The 19,224-nt window shown below is 40.2% G+C and overlaps 1 protein-coding gene across 2 annotated transcripts in view; it reads right to left on the bottom strand.

Annotated features, from left to right (window-relative positions):
- The window catches only part of MBNL1 (muscleblind like splicing regulator 1), a 159,990-nt gene that overhangs the window by 36,211 nt on the left and 104,555 nt on the right, over window positions 1–19,224 (bottom strand). For both annotated transcript variants that reach the window (XM_081138526.1, XM_081138525.1), the window contains one exon: window positions 739–909. In XM_081138526.1, coding sequence (XP_080994652.1) covers window positions 739–807 — 69 coding nt within the window. In that variant the 5' untranslated portion in view covers window positions 808–909. The remainder of the gene's footprint in view (window positions 1–738; window positions 910–19,224) is intronic.

Below are 19,224 nucleotides of genomic sequence, written 5' to 3'. Positions count from 1 at the left end.
TTTATCATACACACCCTCCAAAAACCCAAATAAGTAAATAAATATATGTGCTCAGACTCAAATGTTACCCACATCCACTGCTCCGTAAACATGAAATCCCTATGGCCACCTACAGCCTCTACTACTTAGCTCTTTTCTTAAAAGCCCCTGTAGCTTCCGCCTCTCCTGACTATTACTGCTCCTTTTACGAGACTCCCAAGTCCATGACATCGATTCACCACTGTCAGAGCTCTTTTAGCATTTGCCACCATGAAATAATTTCAATTTGCGTTTAAAAGAATCACAAAGACTCCTTTTTCAGAAACAGAACTATAAAGAGTCTCTTCCAGGAGGAAAGAAAGGAAAACACTTTTTCAAAATTAGAGACGACATATGCCGATTTCTATGATTACTATTACCATAAAGGTAGCCTGAAAATGCACATTACCTAGACTGATGAGTCTGAGGACCGTTTAAAACAAAAAACAAAACACTTTACATCTGAAAGCCACGGAATGTCATCTGAAGAAAATTTTAGGGGAAAAACATGCTATAAAGCAAATTTCCACATGACTCACCCAGAAGATGGGTAAGTTTACAGTGTGAAAATGTTTCAGGGTTTGACTGATAACTGTGTTAGAAAGGGCCGGGCAACTAATACTGTGACCTGTGTTACTTGCACTAGTGCACTCACCACTTTAACACTGAAACTGAGCACCTGGAGCTACAAACGCAACCAGTGAGGACGGGAACACTCACCACGGGCTGTAAGGGGGCGCCGGGCATCATGGCATTGGCCAGCTGCATCTGCTGGGCCAGCATGGCCATGTTCTTCTGCTGTATCAAGTTATTGCGCCCATTTATCTCCAGCTGGGTTTTTAAGTGTGGGGGTGGATGAAGATATTTGCAGTTCTCCCTGGAGCAACGACCCTAAAAAACAAAAGCAGAAACGATCTTTAAATAGAGCAAAACAAGCCAATCTTAAAAAGTTACAACAATGCAAACCTACCACTGGAACCTACCGTGGGTTTTGCACACAATGTACGGCCCATATCATTTTATAATACATTTAGAATAAGTAATGAATTCACCCAAAGGCGTTACAAAAATACGGTATTAAGACATTTAAAAAGGTTTTAAAGCTTAAAGAAGTTTTTTTTAAAAAAAATGTTAATATTAGCTCTATTATATCAAGATCCCAGTTTAAAAATCTAAAAATTGCCAGGGCAATATTAAAATGTAGAGAACCAAGTAAAGAATATTAGGCTCCTTCCATAATATCTTCTGGTTGGCTTTAATGAACCCAAAAGAATCATGAAGTTTTACAATCTATTTTTACTTGTATTGAGTTCTTAGGAAGTGAACTTAGAGGATTCAAGGCACTCTGTATCTTCAGCAAAACACCTTTACAGGTATCTCGTAACAAATACAACTTAAATTACTACTAAGCTTTAAAAGCCCATGTACTAAGATATTTACAGATGAAAAGAAAATTCCCATGTTCCCACTGTATACAGAGATTAGTACGTACAATGAAACATTGGTGAAAACTATGTAGCTTTTAATCTTTCAGGGATAAATGTAGTCTCCATTGCCCAAGCACCATAAATCAATCAGAAATAAATGCATTTACCCACCAAAACATTTATAGTGTAAAATGGAGAAACAAAATAAGGTACTATAAAATAAGAAACGTGAATATACCTTCCTTTTGGGATGACTGTTTTCATCAAAAACATGTATTAAAGTCTATCATACGCAATATTGTCTGAGGGACTGTACCCATATTATTTCAATATATTGTCAAGTCATATTGATAGTAACAGATCTCATCAATTGCTACCCTGATAACTTCTTTTCATCAATACTTCTAACTAGAACTGGTTGTGAGGATAAAAGAAAGCTTAATTGAAGGCGCCAACCACCTTCCTGAGCTTCCTTTGAATTTTCTAAGGAAAATCTATTTCCCAGAATTTGACCTTATCCTGTAAATTGATGCAGAAAACAAATGTGTATGTTTGTGACAAACTCCTTCAATTCTAATTGAGCGATCGATGTCTAGTTGTTTTGATGAAGGTACTTAGGAATAAGCTAGTATCTTAGGATACTGCCTGTTACTTGACCAAGCTTCACGTAATAAAGCATTACTAATGCTACTTCCAATCCGGAGGCAGCAGAGGACAGGAGCTGAGAGCAAGGCCCTTACAGATTTCAAGGCCTGGAGTAGAGGCCTAGCTCTCTCACTCATCGGCTGTATGAATTGCATAAAAAACTAACTCCTTTAAGCCTCAGGTTTGTTATCCATTTCAAAATTGCTACATAACCTTCACCAGAGGTTTATTATGAAGATTATATAAGATAATGTAAAAGCATGCCCTTGACACTGCATGTCCCTCTCTGAGCAAGGTAAGGTCCGGAGCTGCTATTAACACCCCTACACACACACACACACACACACACGTTTTAAATTGCATATCCAACAAACAAAAAACAACATTTTGGCATGAAGGTAATTTTTATGGCTGTTGACATGTTCACATATAAAGTAAGATTTAGATATCTACAATGTATTCCATATGAAATCACCATTGATATCTGTTGAGATCATGAGCATGTTATTAGCTTAAAAGCATCTGGATGCAAAACACCCTTTATGCAAACAGCATTTAGAGTCACAGAGGATGACTGGCCAACAGAAATAAGCTCATGGGCAATCGATAGTCTGGTTTCAGGGTCATTCAGTTGAAGTCTCCTAGAGAAAACCTGCTTTTTCCATACAAAGGACAACCTGGGCCTAAGAGAAATTCTGGTTCTCCACGTCATCATTCTTACAAAGACAGGACTGATTTAAGTGCAGATAAGCAGAGTTATATCCGCCCTGAGGATTCAGTTACTGTCAATGCATGAGCTCAGTTTCCATAGTTCCATAAACAGGACAGAGGTAGCCCTGAGCCGGGAACCAGGCCTTGCCAACGCCACTAACAGTAGTCTGTCTTCCTAAGGACTTCACTCAAGTGCCTCCCTTAACACAAACCACCGGCCTCCTACCTATGAACACAGCCTAGACTGAAATAATGGAAAGAAACCAAGTCTGCCCACCACACACTGTGTCAGTGTATTGCAAAACTTTGAACAGAAGCTCAGCCCCTTGGCTTTCTTCCTGTATTAGCTACCTCTACTCAGGAAAAAATGCCTAAATTCTATTGCATTTCTTACACATGGTGCCCTTGTGTGCCCAGCCTGATCTGACTGCACTGGAACCTCCCTTTCAAAAAGCTAGACTTGGAAAAGTATACAGACTACAAAGCCTCTTCCACAGAGAGTTTGTGGCAATAGGTCTGGGGGCCCAGGTTACTCTGATAGAGCATAAAACTCTATAAAACATAACTCTGTAAAGCCACATGAATTTTTCATTGATGTGTGTGGAAAAAATAACAGAGTAGTCTCTGCAATTAATATTAGATAAACTTAGCTTCTTAGGAAGTTCAAAACTTGTTTAATGCTGACTGTGCTGAATAATGGTGGTTTGACAAATAAAAAGGTCAAGAATAACTTAGAATAAACATCTTTTTCTAGAGGATTGCCTAAAGCCCCAGGGAAAACCACAGGCAGCATAGCTTCCATGGAGAATTAAGGTAAATATGACATTGGTACCTCTCCAGGTTCAACTGTCTGAGTTCCCGGCACCCACACCTCAACAGTCATTTGCATGTTCAAACATTTATTATATAGTTAGTTTCTTATTTATTCATTTTAGTGTTTGCTTAAAACTTTGCCAAAATCCCACTTCATACAAATTAATTTTACATTGGTCAATCAAGTTTTATACAACTAGCTTCTAATTGAAACCCTATAACTACACTGTTCCAATACTGGTTGGCCACGACCATTTATAAATGTATAGATTATATACTGTGTCTTAAATAAGTACATGCGTTATTTGGAATATGTTTCAATCTTTGGTGTATTACTTCAAAGACTGAAACATACTCCAAAGAGGTGTAATGCATGGATTAGTCTATGAAACAACCAGAAATCAATACATTTGTACATGCTCCTTGCTAAAGTCTATTAATAAAGGTCTAGTTTTAGTGTTAAAAAAAATAGTCCCTTGCAGAATGAATGAAAGAACACATCTTACAAAATAATTGAAGATGAATTCTATTCTAACTCTATTCTGGAGATAATAAAGATAACAGGGAAAAAAAACCTAAGTCTGACACCAAACTTTGATTTTGAGTTGCACTAACTGAATGGTGCATTTATTCAGAGACCAACAATTTGATCACACAATAAAGCTTGCTGTGACAAAAGGACAGAAGGTAATAGGTTTTTAAGTTTCACCAGGGAAGAAAGAAGGTTTGTGTTGAGAATGACATCCTAAAAATATATACAGTGATAACATTCTAAAAATCTAAGAGCAGAAATTCAACCAGTATCAGCGCTTTCTTATGCAGATTTCTGTATAGGAGCTACTAATCTAAATCATCGAGACTTCACCTCAAGATATATTAAGTTGGGCTGTTAGGATTAATGCAAAAATATACATACAAATAAGTTTTTATTCAGTTTTGATTGCCACCTGCAGTTGCAACTAGTGCCATTTACTGGTACATTTTATCAAATATAGCTTGGTTCAAATAGCAGCTTTGTTACTTGCTTGCTGTGTGACCCTGTGGAAGTTACTAAAATTCTCTGAGTGGCCAAACCTTTTCTGTAGAATAGTAACAATACCATTTATCTCATTGGTGATGTATGAAGACTGAGCAAGATAGAGGGCCAACCTCATACATGGCTCCTGGTATAGCAGGCTATCAATAAATATTTTTCTCTCTTTCCTTAAGTCTCAAGCTAATCGCAAGCAGCAGTCGCTTCATTTAGCACCACTATCTGTTAAAAGTGCTAAAAAAGAATTCAAGTAGCACAACACAAGGACAATGCATGACAATCATCAGTAATATAAGCTTGGCCCTTAATCATCACTCCGCACTTGCTACATCCATTAAGGAAAAGTGCCATTCTAATGCGTTTCTTAGTGTTAGGTTTCTGTTGATTGCACTGAAATCTGATTTTCAGTGAGCCGCCCAGTTGACCATCAGCCTATGCCATCAATACCTTAGACTCCATTCAAGGAGGCTTTTTACAGGTTAACACAGATTCCAAAGGTATCACTGTAATGCATGAACTATATATTTTAAGGGAATGGAGGAAGTTCAATAATATTGATTCAGACTGAGTCCATTTTTCTCTAATAATTTTTCTACATCTATAAATTAGACGTAATCTGTCCAAAAAAGTCAACATTTTTCCCCTTGTAGTCTTAAAAGCCTGTATATGTCCAATAATGGTCATTTGAGAGATCAATTGGTCAAGTCCCCAATTTCTGACGTTACAAACTGCTTGACTATAAATTTAAGGGTTGTTTTTTTTCATTAGCCTTTGAAATTGGTACAAAGCTTGTGATTATAACAAGGGAAGATGTATATTTAGGTTAATTGTTTGAGCTTAACAATAAGTGTCTTGTTAATTCTTAAACATTACTTTAATAAAGTATATTTTTAAATAATGAAGTCTGGGCTTGTATGTATAGTATATATCTAAAAATGATATGTATGTGATATATATGTATATACACACACATATATATACAGTGAGGCACAGGATAAACATAAAACTGAATGAAAGATGGTAATTTAGAGATAAGAAACTATTTCTTAGCTATTTTTAATATTTACTTAAGAACCAGTTAACAATCAAAAATAAAACATCTTATTTAGAAGCTGGCTGAACTTCCTTAATCAAACAAAAAAATTAAAATTCTATTTTAAAACTGAAGAAACAAATTTCCCATCTTTAATTATACTTCCTCCTTCTAACATAAAAGGAATATTGTGATGTATGAAATCAGAATGTGAGAAGACATCTTATTAAGCTGCCCAAGGGTAGCTACGTGGTAGGATTATAGTTAGCGAGTCCTGTCTGGGCAGACTGTGGAAATACAGGAAAATGGGAGTATTGCATGGGTAGAGCTTACACTCATATGTCTTTCCCAGTTTTCACAGGAAACGCTGGTTTTCTGGTAAGACTGTTCAAACTGCAACTGTTTATTTCAATTGTTAGAGCAAAACAAATATTTTCCTGGGGGCAGCTGAGATGTGCACGAGCTTTGAACCACATTCTGGAGATATTCGTTGCTCAGATATGTGCCAGAAACTTTGGCAAAGGAATCTGGTAGCTTCCTACTGAAAATTCATACTGTTCTTTTTTTTTTTTTTTTTTCCAGCTAAGATGATACAAATATCTCAGAAAAATTTGCCAAAGAGGGGGGGAAAAAAACAAAGTGAAAAACACTGGCAGTCAAGAAGTATTGTTTCACGCATTTCCAAAAATGTTTTGTGTGGTTCCCCACACTCTTAGGTCAATTCTTGCATCAATTCTAATAAAAAGATAAAAAACTTACATATAAAATAGTACACTATACAATATCATAAATATATATTATACATATATAATATGTATAATAAATCGATACTATATATTTACTATATTTAAATAGTATGGTATACACTAGATTGTATTGACATACTAACAGTAATTTTTCTATTCATTTTTTATTCTCAAATATTATGACCCTTTAACTCAGATAAGTAAATGAGATTTTTCTCTTGAAAAATTTCCTGTTTTTAGTATCATGGCAGCCTTGTACTTATGTTAGAGTTTTAAAATTTGGAAAGGCAAGAAAATCTTTAAGATCATCTGTAAAATCCTCTTTAAATCAAACACAATTTCTGTTTTCATTCCCTCATTGGATTGTCAGGTGACACAGGGAACAAATGCTTATAGTCCCCACCTTAGAGTGTGAAGAAAAGAGCCAGTCCTCCACCTACAGTCTTCTACACTTAACATGAAGCAAACTCAGCACCAGGGACCAACAGGTAAGGCTTAACTTTCTCGGGGTAAATCACTATTTCTTCCATCAACTTAATGCCAAATTCCTGAACCTCGCTTCAACACGAGATCTGGGAGGGTTTTCTCCTACCAGTGGGACAAAAGAGAAGTAAAAATTTGTGAATGTATTTTCATTTTAATAGTCCCAATTTCTTTCAATTACTTTACAACAGACATAAAATATATTTTCAACAGAATCACAATAAAAGGTAAATTTAGGTTGTTTTCCTTTCCTGATCCCAGTAAAAGTGCATGTTCACATATACACTGCAAGGTAACAACTACCGAGGGTGCCAGTAAAAGAAAGACAGAAAAATGGAGACAGAAATACACACACACACACAACCTATTGAGCTGAAATTTGTGATTTTACTGTGGCCTGAAAGAATGTAAAAAAAAAAAAAATTAAAAAAAAATGGAACAGATTGTTCTATGGACATTAAACATTTTCTCATCAACGCCCGATCTGATCCCTAGGCAAGGGGTTTTAGGTTAGACTTTTCTACCTGTTTAAAGAGTCCTCTCTAGTATCCAATGGGTGTTCTAGGCACGGCTTTAGAGAACATTCTTAAGTTTGATGATGAAGATTCTTGGACATAAAAACCCAATAGTGACATTTACAATAACCCAAAATAAACTCAATGCTGACGCAATATCAACGCACTCTAGCTCAAACACCGGGATACTATGACTTTTTTCTCAGAGAGCTGGGGGCTTGCGTTGCACAACTCCCATTAATCATCTCGAACCGGCATCACTGAAACTCTACACATCTAGACAGCATTATGTAAGCGCGAGAGCCGGGGGAGCTGCTGCGGGGGTGGAGAGAGAGAAAGGCAACGAATCACACACACATTCTGGTCGCAAAAATACACTCCTTCCTCCAGCCGCTTTTGTCTGTGACAGATCAGATATACACACAACTGTGACAGCAACAGTTATATCAGCACAGTTTTAGCTGACAGTCATCGGAAGAAATCTTAGCCTCCTAGGAGAGGGCCCACAGGAATCATATATTTAGCGTTGCTCGTTGTGAGATGCGGTAAGAAGCAAGGGCCTCGCTTCTTCCTTGTGCCCGGGGCCTCCCCCATTGCACAGAGCCCCGGGAAAGGGTGCGGCCGTCTATGAAGGGCCCTGAAGGGTTTAACTGGCACCTACTGTCTTTCCCTAGTTCCCAGTCTTCTGGGCTCCAAAGATGAGTCTGGCCAGCATCTCTGAGCCAAACCAGACTCTCCACGACCTTGTGAAAGCCCAGTGACATTTTGTAGGTGCCAGCATCATTAAGCAGGCCAACATTTGTTGGCTGCTTTTTTTATAGCATCATGAAATTGGAAATGCCAGAGCACTACGTGTCTATTATTTTTTTTCAATTGCTTCATTATATATATATATATATTTTTTTTTTTTCAGTACAGCAACTGTCAGGCTTCAAAACTGTAGCAGAAACACTTGTGAAGTTTTATGGCATCCAAATCAGACGCTTTTCAATCTTGGCTAATAATTAAAAGCCCTAACATTTACATAATAGAGTTTAGTGCTCTATTTGTGGCGCATGCCTTTGAATTGAGAAACACAAAATGTTTTACAAATTGTACCCAATTCATCATCGTACCATTATTAGGTGGATTACAGCGTGACCATCTCTATTATGTTTCTAGAGCTTTCCTGAGAATGAAAAGGAGGTAAACTTCTCAAGTTAAATGCATATAATTTTTTCCCCAAGTATCTCTTGGAAGACTTGTTTAATCGGTTCTTTACAGACCTACTCCAGCTCCTGTCGCACTAACAAAGCAAAAGCTCTCTGTCTTTAAATACCCCTCCAAAGCGCCTGTGGAGTGCCAGCCCACGGGCACATAACTGAGCCCCAGCAACCCAACCAACCACAGACTGACTCTCTTTCCCGTCGGGAAGCATCTGTGCCGATGATCATTCGATTGTCCCCCGGTGTGTACTTTTCCTCATCACTGTCCACACTAAAACCAGAAGAGGCCCTACCCAAATGGGTGCCTCAACGGACTCCCTTTGAGTTCTGCAAATACAAAGATGGTCCACAATATAAGCAACTAACCTTGGAAAAGACTAATCCACATGGTATTTCCAACGTGTAATGGAAAGATATTCTCTTCTAAATTTCGGCTTATCTGTCATTCTTTTCTTTTCCCCTCAGCAACACCAGTATTATAGGATCAACTGATCTTTTCTACTGAAAATAAATAATTCCAATACTAAACAAGTTAACATTTTGCTTCACATTATCCATTTCGACAAGAGACTGGGGGAGGCAAGAGGTTTCTTGGATTATCTGTGGATTCCACCGGCCTGGCCTCTGTGATTTGAATATAGCACAGAGACAGTGTTTTTGTATAGAAAAATAGATAAAATAAAAAATATAAAGTTAGTAATATAGAGAGGATGGTAGGTTTTTAGGGGCAAGAATCTTATTTAGAGATATAAAAGAAACTAAAGAAAATCAAAGGGGTAAAACGTTCTGGGAAAGTCAGCTGATATATCTGTACCTGCGAATCGGACATATGACTACACATACGGGAAAAGAAACCCTGTTCTTACATTTCTGAAAGGCTAACACAACATTAGTTGTGATAAACTTTAAAGTATAATGTTATGCAGGGTTTTCAAAGTCCCATTTCATTATTTCCATTGTAAATCTTCGATCAAAGCCTACTAGGTGGGACCATGGATATTATGTATATGATTGGTGCTTAAATGCTTTTCTAAACTATAACAGATGTCCAAAACCTTGGCTGTTTCAGTTTTATACAGAATTCGTTGCATTACAACTGCTCTCCAGTCTTTTAGAAACACTATTGCTCTTTGCCAAATATCAATTCTTTTCCCCACTCTTTCATTCAGACTCCTCCATAAACCTCTCGGGTTCCCTGGCTGAAAACAAATGTCGCTCTCTGACCTCACAAATCCTGCCTCCAGTCCAGCCATTAAGTGCCACTGCTTCACACAAACAACAATGACAGAGCACGAAGAAGCGATGAGGTGACAAAGGTCCTCACCACTGCTGACCACTGTCTCCTTTGGACAGATCAACTTTGTACTTGAACACAATGTGCTCAATGACACTGGCTGTGTCCCTGTGGGGAAAACACCGCCCTCCCCCCAGCCCCATGACAATCTGCTAAAATTGTGCACAGCCCTCAGCTCTCGCGGACTCCAGGCTCCAGCGAGGAGAGAGGCGGTTGGCTCCTGCGCCCAGGGCACGTCTCCATCGGATGCTGACTGCAGCAGCGCAGGCAGGCAGGGTGGAAAATAAAATCTCCCGCGTCAGAAACCGGGATCATAATACAGGTTACCCGAGCCTGCCTCCCCTTCTGCACCCACCCCCCACCCAGAGGCTTCCAAAGGTCTGCAAATGTCGAAGGAGCAACACTCAACCAAAGCTTCTTAAAAACTGTCACTGGGGCTCAAAGAGAAAAGTCTCAGGATTTTTAGAAAGAATTCATATGTTCCTAATAGCCTTGAACAGCTTTTGGAGAAAGGATCCATGTTAACAATAAACAAATAAAAAGAAATGCCTATAAGCTATGCAACTCTTACAAAACACCTATAAGGTGAGTTTCTAAGGCAGAAAGGTATTGAAGTCAGCCCTTAAGCCCGGGCACTTGGACAAGCTTAATCATTACCAGGCGCTCTGTTCTAAAAAGCTGTAGAGGGTATCTATCCTTAAGTGCTTATTTAAGATATAAAGTATGGAGATGTTGGGCCTCGCAGGAACGCCAGCCATGGCAACACTGTTTTTTAATAAGCCAGAATGCGAACGTAATGGGGACAAGCACAGACGGCTGTCACATGATGTTTTTCTCTTGCTATCACATCAACAACATTTAGGCTGGAAGCCCAGATCTGCTAAACACCCAGCTTGGGGGCACTGAGTCAAGCAACGTATCCATGAATTTTACTCTCTACCTCTGGCTAAAGCAAGTGGCCCTTAGGAAAAACGGTGGTTTTTGCCTTTCGTGGCACTCTGTCCTTGCCTCTGTCCTAAGAGGGTCACTTGGCTTTACTCTGCATTGCTTACGTGTCTTCATCGCTGGCGAAAGCCTCCAGAAGGGGCTCGGGCCTCGACCCTGCGCCCACAGCCTAGGCCGGGCCAGGATGCCCATGAACTGTTTGCCACGTGAGTGCGTCCCAAGTATAGTTCAGAGTATTAGGTATCACGTCCAGCGAAGCACTTTTCCAACGCGCCTCGGCACCTTCTCCAGGGCCTCCTCAGGACCTGCGCCCACAGCACCCGCTGGCCCTTCAATCAGGTATATTTTCTTGTTTTCCTGGTCCCTCCCACGGGCCCCTTTTCCAGGGAACTTCTCAGTACTGTTCTTCCACTGCGACCGTGTGCTCTGCTCCCGCCCAGAGAAGAAACAGGGACACTTGGCTGTGTCCATAGCGTGCAGGCTTCTCACACACACAAGATCTACACATCAACAACTGCCCGGGGCCTCGACGTGAGAAAGCATCGCAGCCCCAGCTGAGCGGTCACGCGGCCGGAATCAGAGAGGGGTTCAGATAAATGCCAACTCTGATATTACCGGCAGGGAGACCTGAGGTTAATCAATCGACGCCCCTGAACTGCAGCTTCCTTGTCTATCAAACAGGAGAGAAGCGAACCCTCCTAGGGGTGATGGGTCCAAGGAAGGAAGGAATGCAGGAGCCTCAGTCACGGGCCGGCTGGCACTCAGTCAGTGGGGATCACTGGGCCCCTCCACCCTCCTCTCACTGTCTTCCCACCCCTGGGACCCTGCAGCCCGCGCTTGGTGTCACTCGGCCCACTTCTCTAGATACGCTCCGAAGCGTCCTTCCTCCTGTGCCATCCCCCTCCCCTTGGCCAGCCCTCCGGCTCACCATCCAGGTGGACCTCTGCGAACGGGCGAGCCCGCCTAAGCCTCTGGGGGCCGGGGGTGGCAGACACCTACCCAGGGGCCTGGATCCCCTCACCTGTCTCGCTCACCAGCTCTGTGACCTCACACAGGCCTCAGCCTCGCACCCCAAACAGTGCCCTTCTTTGTGACACTGTATCCTGGGTGCTGGAGAAAGCTTTGCCAGGGGCCCACGGGAAGCACTAAGAAAGTAGGCATCTGTATTTCAAAAGGGGTTGACAGAGGGGTTGATAATAAAAGGTAAACGTTTTCAGAGGTCACTTTCTGTGGACATTTTGTCTCTCCCCTCCTCTTTCCTGTCTTGGCAAGAAGAGTAAACTCCCAAGTGAATTCAGCAGCTGTCAAATTGTATTACAGATAATTTCTACAAGTCTGTCTACCCCTCCAGATTGAGAACTTGTTAAAGGCAGGGCTGAATTTCATTTAGCAACCTGAGCATTTTTAGTAAGTGCTTGAGGATGAATAAGCAATTTAGGAGAGTGGAGGGCACTGCCAGTGTTCTGTCACATCGCCGAGACAAGCTCTAACGCCTAGGCCCTGGGTCCTCCATCATCGCTGTACGTTACAAATAAAAAAAATAGCCTCCACCCGCAGAAATTCTGATTTAATTGATCTTGGCTGGGTCCCAGGCAGGCTCTCAGCCAACTCTGAGGACTGCTACTCGAGCTGAGGACCACTGGTTAGTCTATATAGACCGATCGCCAGCACCAGCACCATCACTTTCCCACAGTTCATTTAAACCCAAGGTGTTTGCCGGTGACTTCAACATAACAGCAACGCTATCTGTCAGATACTTCTGTTTCTAGTCTGTTTTCTTCATAGCTCCTTCCCCATACCGTGGGAGAAAGGGCACTCATGGGCAAGGGGCTGTACAAAAAGAGCTATGCCTTTGCTCCCTTAAGCATATTATCCTAGAACGAAGCCCCCAGACCCGTAACACCTCTGGCCAAAAAAAAAAAAAAGTTGTTTCCAAACACCTTGTTCATAAGAAGCAAACGATCTCATGGGCAAACAAGGATCGAGGGATCCATGTCACCGATGTACCCATGACAGCCCGTAAGTATTCTTTCCTGCACACTCAATATAGATGGTACACTACAGAGTGTGCCCATGACATTTATTTCAGGTACGTAATAACAGGTCTTATACAACGTAGCTTCGTTTTCATCTTTGTGGGTTCGAGGCCTTGGGCGGTGCCCATGTTAACTGGACAATATTGCTTTTACGACTCAAGGACAGTTGCCTGTGCTCAGGTTAAAACTTCCACAGCTGCAGTAAGGTAAACTGGCAAGTTATAAATTTTTAAGCGAGAATAGAAGAGATTTAGTGGCATTTGCTTTAGAAGGCCACAGTGATGAGCAGAATCCTTTCTCTGATGCTGACCTCCCCGCGTCCTGTTCAGATGCAATTACAGTGTCTCATTAACTATCACAACAGTATCTATCATTTATGCTCAGGGCAATCCCCAAGGAGTGGTTCTTACCAGCCTCCGATTGCAAATGAGGAAGGCGGCCTCCAGAGGTTCATTATCCCACCTAAGGCTCCACCAGCGTTAGGGGTGAAGTCAGGGAGTGGTCACGTCAGAGTCAGCGCGCCTCCCACCACTGGCAGGCCGGGAAACGGCGGCCTAAGCCATCTAGGGACTGAGGGCAACTCTAATTTGTTGTTGCTCTTTGTTTTCAGATATATCAAATTATTTCACTACAATCCACGGCTAGAAATTGAAAACTGGCAAAATGGGCTGCCCCAGTAGAAATCATCAGAAATAAACTGGAAAGTTTTTTGTGTGTTCCTTGCAATGAGTCTATGAATTCGTTCTAGAGGAGGCTAGATTTATACTTAGGCTAGAAATACAGTGCGTATGTGCACACAGGGAAAAGAGAGAGCAGAACAAATAATTCATTGTCTCCTAATATAACCCAAAAAGTGAGTTAGAAGATAGGAAATGAATGGATGAAGCCAAAGAGTAAAATAAAATAAATGTAGAAGTGGTCTTGCCTTGAATATACTTTACGCGAAATCTCATTATCTTCCAGAATAACTCATTTATACGTTTATTCACCAACTACCTGGTGGGACCTCTCGTGTGCTCACGGCTATGGGGCAGCAGAGACACAAACTGAATCAGACACACAGTCTATGAAGGGAAATAAAGCATAAAGCATGCACATAACTAAACCATAAGGCTGGAAGGCAAAAGTGTCATAAGGGGCATCCAGATAATAAGTTCTTATACTTTGAAGGAAAAAGAGAAGGTTTCCAATTCAGAAAAAAATCAAATAATAGCTTTGAAGAAGAGGTGGTATTCATACATGAGGAGTTATACAATATCCCCAGGTAGAGAAAACAGCATAATTTGAGGCACTGACGACAAGGAATAAACCTGTAATAAGAGCAATGGGAAATAAGTTTGAAAAGTAGGCTGAGTCGAACTTAGCGTAATTGTAAAAACTGAGTTAAAGACTGTCTACTGCGTCCTGCAGGCCAGGGAGGCTGCTGAGTGGGGCCGGGGATGGCATCAGCAAAGCTGGGCTCCAGATAAACATCGCAGGCCCAGCGTTCGCACAATCTCCTACCTCTCCCAATGCACGAAAACACAAATGCATTCTCTCTTTCCCTCCCCCCCCCCCCCCACTGAGTTCCACCCTGTGCACAAGACAGCACTCTGCCCACGGAGATTCAGCTATGAAGACACTATGCCCTCCTTTTAATTGGGGCGGGAGGTGTCTGGCTGACTTCTAGTCAGAGTTAAATGTCACCTCCTCCAGGAAGTTTTCTTTAAGCTCCAAGCCTCTGTTTACTGTTCTTCTAGCTGGCTTCAGGGCATTCACACCACTTCATCACATGGTTTATCAGTTGTCTGTTTCCTTCATTAGACCAGGCCCAATGACAGTAAGAACCATGACTTTATTTTCCATTGCGTTCCCAAAACAGAACACCTAGAACAGTGCCAGCCCCCTAACAGGTGTTAACTCACTGAATGAGTAAATGAAGGAGACTTATAAAGCAGAATGTCCTTTATATACTATACATACAGACGTAGACATATAGATGACAGGCATTAACTATATGTGTAACTTCCAAACACACCTCCCAAGCGGTGCTTTGGCAAAACCTAGTGATGTTGTGAAAATGCACGTTAATTAACTGCCAAATTAAGCTTTATTATTTTGCAATTTATTGCAACTTAACAGCAAATTTCTGGTTCAATCATCAGTCCATTATTCTCTATTTCATTGTTTCCTTCATACCAAGATAAAAACTGGACTCCACACCACATTCACATGAGAAAGGAATAAATGGTAACTGTAACCTAGATTACTCAGATTGGAAAATGCCACCTAGAAGTGTCAAAATGATAGCTTAGAAAAAATTCTGATGACCAAGGGATGTACCAATAAAATGAAACTAAAAATGTGGTTTTTTTCCTGTTCTAGTATTTCTTGTTAGAATAACCATTTGACATGTTTCCTGACTTCACAAAAACCAAAGACAATAAAAAACAAAGTTCATGTTTGCCTCATTTTATTTCACTAGTTGATATTGATAATTTTAATGTATATTTTCTGACTGTGACATATTCATCTATAATATTTGAAAATAACAATTGTATTACCCACCCTAAGAGAATCCTACCATATCATAAAATCAAACATAAAAGGCACCTTTTTAAAAGGCATTGTGCTAAATTGGTATAGAAAATGCACTTACATGTATCTGCTTACCTTCTAACCCATTTTTTCCAAAACGATTTCAGTGAATCATGATTATGTGATTAAGTTCCAAATTACCCAAAATAGGTTTCAGTCTCCATATGCAACTATTTTTAGCTATTTCTGAAATCGTGCTTTTGGGGTTTTTTTATTTCATTGTTAGATCTTACCTATAAGTCAAAATAGTTTCAAGTTTCCTTTAAAATGTTGTGGCTCCTGATTAACAACAAATTTCTCTTGTACTATTATTGGGACAATTTTTTTTGTTTTATTTTGATTTTTTAAATAAATTGTGGTGTGAAAAGGACTATTTAGTAAGGGAGTTTGCTTTCAATGTTAATCTAGAAGAGAAGAAAGTTGGCTGATAATCACATAGACTGGTTGTGCAAACAAAAATAATTCCTTCTAAAACCAGTATTCTACATTATAAACTGCTGGGGTGTGCTAAAGTAGACTGGCTTATGTGGGGCAGGGGGCAGGTCCCTCCTCCTGCAAGAGCAAGTTGATGAAATTACTGGAGCCCACGGAACACACAGCAGGAAAATATTTATAATGTGTTAGCTAACATAGTTATTTTAGGAAAAGGTTACTGAGTACTGTGAAAGGACCAAGAAATACCTTAAATAGATTTAAGTAAAATTTACAAATTATCATTAGCCTTATTATTTATGCATAAAACATATTACCAATCATTTGAGAAGAATCAGGTCTTGGCATGCCAATGTTCTCATAGCCCAGATTTTCTAAGTTGGGTAAACTTTCAGATGAGGTCATCCACTTTCAACAGGACATCACATACTATTACATGGGCTTAAAAGCACTGCCTTGTTACACTTTCTTTTTGCATAGTTTTGCCAGTTCACTACTTACTGTGGGTATACTTTCTGTCACTTCTCCTTTTGCTATCTTTCCAATGATCTACTTAAAAATATACTCACCTCCACGCGTTTTTCTTCAATATATTTCTATGGGTCCACTATGTAAAATCATGTGTTACCTTAACTCATCACAGACCATTTCTTACACCTCACTTTTCATAAGGTAAGCACTCTGCTCACACAAACGAACAGATGTCTCATTAAAATAAACAGGTAATCCCCAAACTTTCTTTTTGAAAATTTTAATCGACCTCTCTCTTTGGGTAGGTCTAATGACCTACCAAAAAAAAAAAAAAAGTGGGGTGGGGCAGATCGTAAAGTACAATATAGGATACATGTGAGAAAATGGATCATCCATACTATGCAGTGTGTCGTGTGAGAGCAAGGTGGACGAAGTGCAGAGAAAAACAAAGTGCAGAGATGAAGCACTTTCCCAATCCTTTGTAATCTCACGATGACCATATGAGAAGTGGTATTAACTACATGATGCTGGTGGGGAAGCTGAGGCTCACAGAGGTCACATGACTCGTCCAGGATGACAGAATAGTAAACATTTAAGTCTCCACGCCAGGTGTGATGCCAAGTCTGAGGATGATGTCATGTCCTCTGTATCACAGCTGGCTTTCCAGGGAGCCCTAAAGCCAGGTGGTCCTCACAGGTGAAATGGCAGCAAGTAAAACCACACAGGTGGGATTATTCAGGCTGCTCAACGGACAGTGGCTACTACACCAACCTGACTGGGATGAAGACTTTGCTCAGGGCAGGTACCTTCAGAGAGTTAAGGCAAAGCAAGTGGAAGAAACTTGAATGTCTGGTCAAGAAATCTACAAGCAAAATAATCATTCATTGACTGCTTTTGCTGAGGCCAACCTTACTGTCAGGAAGACACTCGTAGTGCAGATGGGCCTAAGTCAAAAGGCTATAAAAAGTCGGCACTCATGAAACAAACTCAAGACTAATGACTGTTCATCTGGTTATGTGGCACTTAATCCAAGACAAAACAGCTGCCCTGCACTATTCAAGTGGGTTAACAAGGTGAGCCAGCACAAATGTCCTCCGTGAAATTTATTAAATCCCAAAATGGCAGAGAAGAAAGAGAGTCCAACAATTGTCAGGACTATCATTTGATTGAGTTTAAAATAACTGTATTACTCTGTGAGGAAATGAAAACGAAGCTAGTCAGTCTACTAACCTGGAAGCAATAAAATATCTGCTTAGAAACCCTAAATTTATAACAAAAACATTTCTCACAAATAAAAACTATTTATCCATATTTTTGTTTTACAAACTTGTGAACATAGTTAAATACGAGGTAAGAAAATGAACTATGAATGATGAGGGGGAAGAACCATTACCGTTTATTGTCTGTTTTTCCAGACAGAGCAGTGGTCATACCCACTTAGTCAACTCAAGTCCTTCCCGAGCCAGACTCCACCTGCCTCTGCCCTGTTTATTTTCTTCATAGCACTGCTCATGCCTGCAGTTATGTTGCTTACTTATGTTTACTGACTGACTGACTGACTGAGTCCACCGGAAATGTAAGATCCATGAAGGCAGGGCCTTGTCTCCCCCAGCTCAGAGTGAGCCACAGTGTTGAATAAAGGAAACAACAGATCTCACATAGTCCGCCCCACAATTCTACGAAGAGAGTACTATCGCCCCCCACCCCACTCTGCTGGCGAGGATTCAGAGATCCTGTGAAATTAAGTAGTTTGTACAAAGTCACAGCACATCTAACGTGGTGGAGACTCATCTGCCTGATTCATATGTACTGTATGAACAAATCTGGCATATCAAGCTGCAATTCAAATAGCCACTGGTGCTTAAAATGCAGCAATTAAGAAAATCTCTAGAGGACTCTTTTCATTGTGTGTCTGTATGTATATATACACATGTACATACATATATATGTATATTCAGGCAGACTTCTTATAGCTATAAGGCTTCTTATATCACCGCAGTACACATTTAGTTATACTATGGATTTCACACCAATTGACTATGACATTTTGCAAATCATAGACAAAGTCGTCTATGTTACCCTTTCCGAAAAACTCAGTTTGCCCCCAATGTGTTAGTGTTGATACTGCAAGGAGAATAGCAGGTCTCAGTGGTTCTCACTTTGGATGAAATTGTGAAGAGAACCTATCTGATAATCTTGGTTTTGAAAGCTGTAGGTTCCTCTTGGAAAACCATGTAGGATGAACTGAACGTTAGTGATAAAAATAGATTCACATTAAATTGGTTACTCACAATAACTGTTAGAAAAGCTCTATAAATGAGACAACACTTTTCAGTGAGGTTCTTAGAAAAAATTATTTAAAATGTTTTATATCTCCTACTAAAAGTGATAATATCTATGAGGACTCTGAGAAAAAAATGACTCTTTTAAGAAAACAAGCTCTACAAAGAACTGGTGAATTATATATAATATTCAAAATCACTGTGCCAACTATTGTGCATACTTAGGAATGAGGAATGTATAGCTATAATTTTGCCAATAAACTTATTTACGTCAATCTACTAATAAGTATATAGGATGTCTATTAGCTTATCATTACGTTGGGTGCCACGGGATAGAAAAAGAAATACAGAATGCAATTCCTATTGGTAAAGAGAGTTAGATGACGGAGACATCCATGGAAGCTGACATCAGGAGGAACATCCCCAATAAGAGGTATGAGGAAAGTTGGGCCAAAATGGTCTAAAGATATTCTCTCAGACCTGGGAGGATTCATATTCTACCTTATTCATTCTCTTGAGAAGGTAAGTCAGTAGCTTTCTTACCTACTAATTCAATAT

The sequence above is a fragment of the Miniopterus schreibersii genome, assembly GCF_964146895.1.
Source record: "Miniopterus schreibersii genome assembly, chromosome: 5".
Classification (NCBI taxonomy): Eukaryota; Metazoa; Chordata; class Mammalia; order Chiroptera; family Miniopteridae; genus Miniopterus; species Miniopterus schreibersii.
The sequence above is the reverse complement of the archived record's forward strand: the minus strand, read 5'-3'. Positions and strand labels throughout refer to the sequence as shown.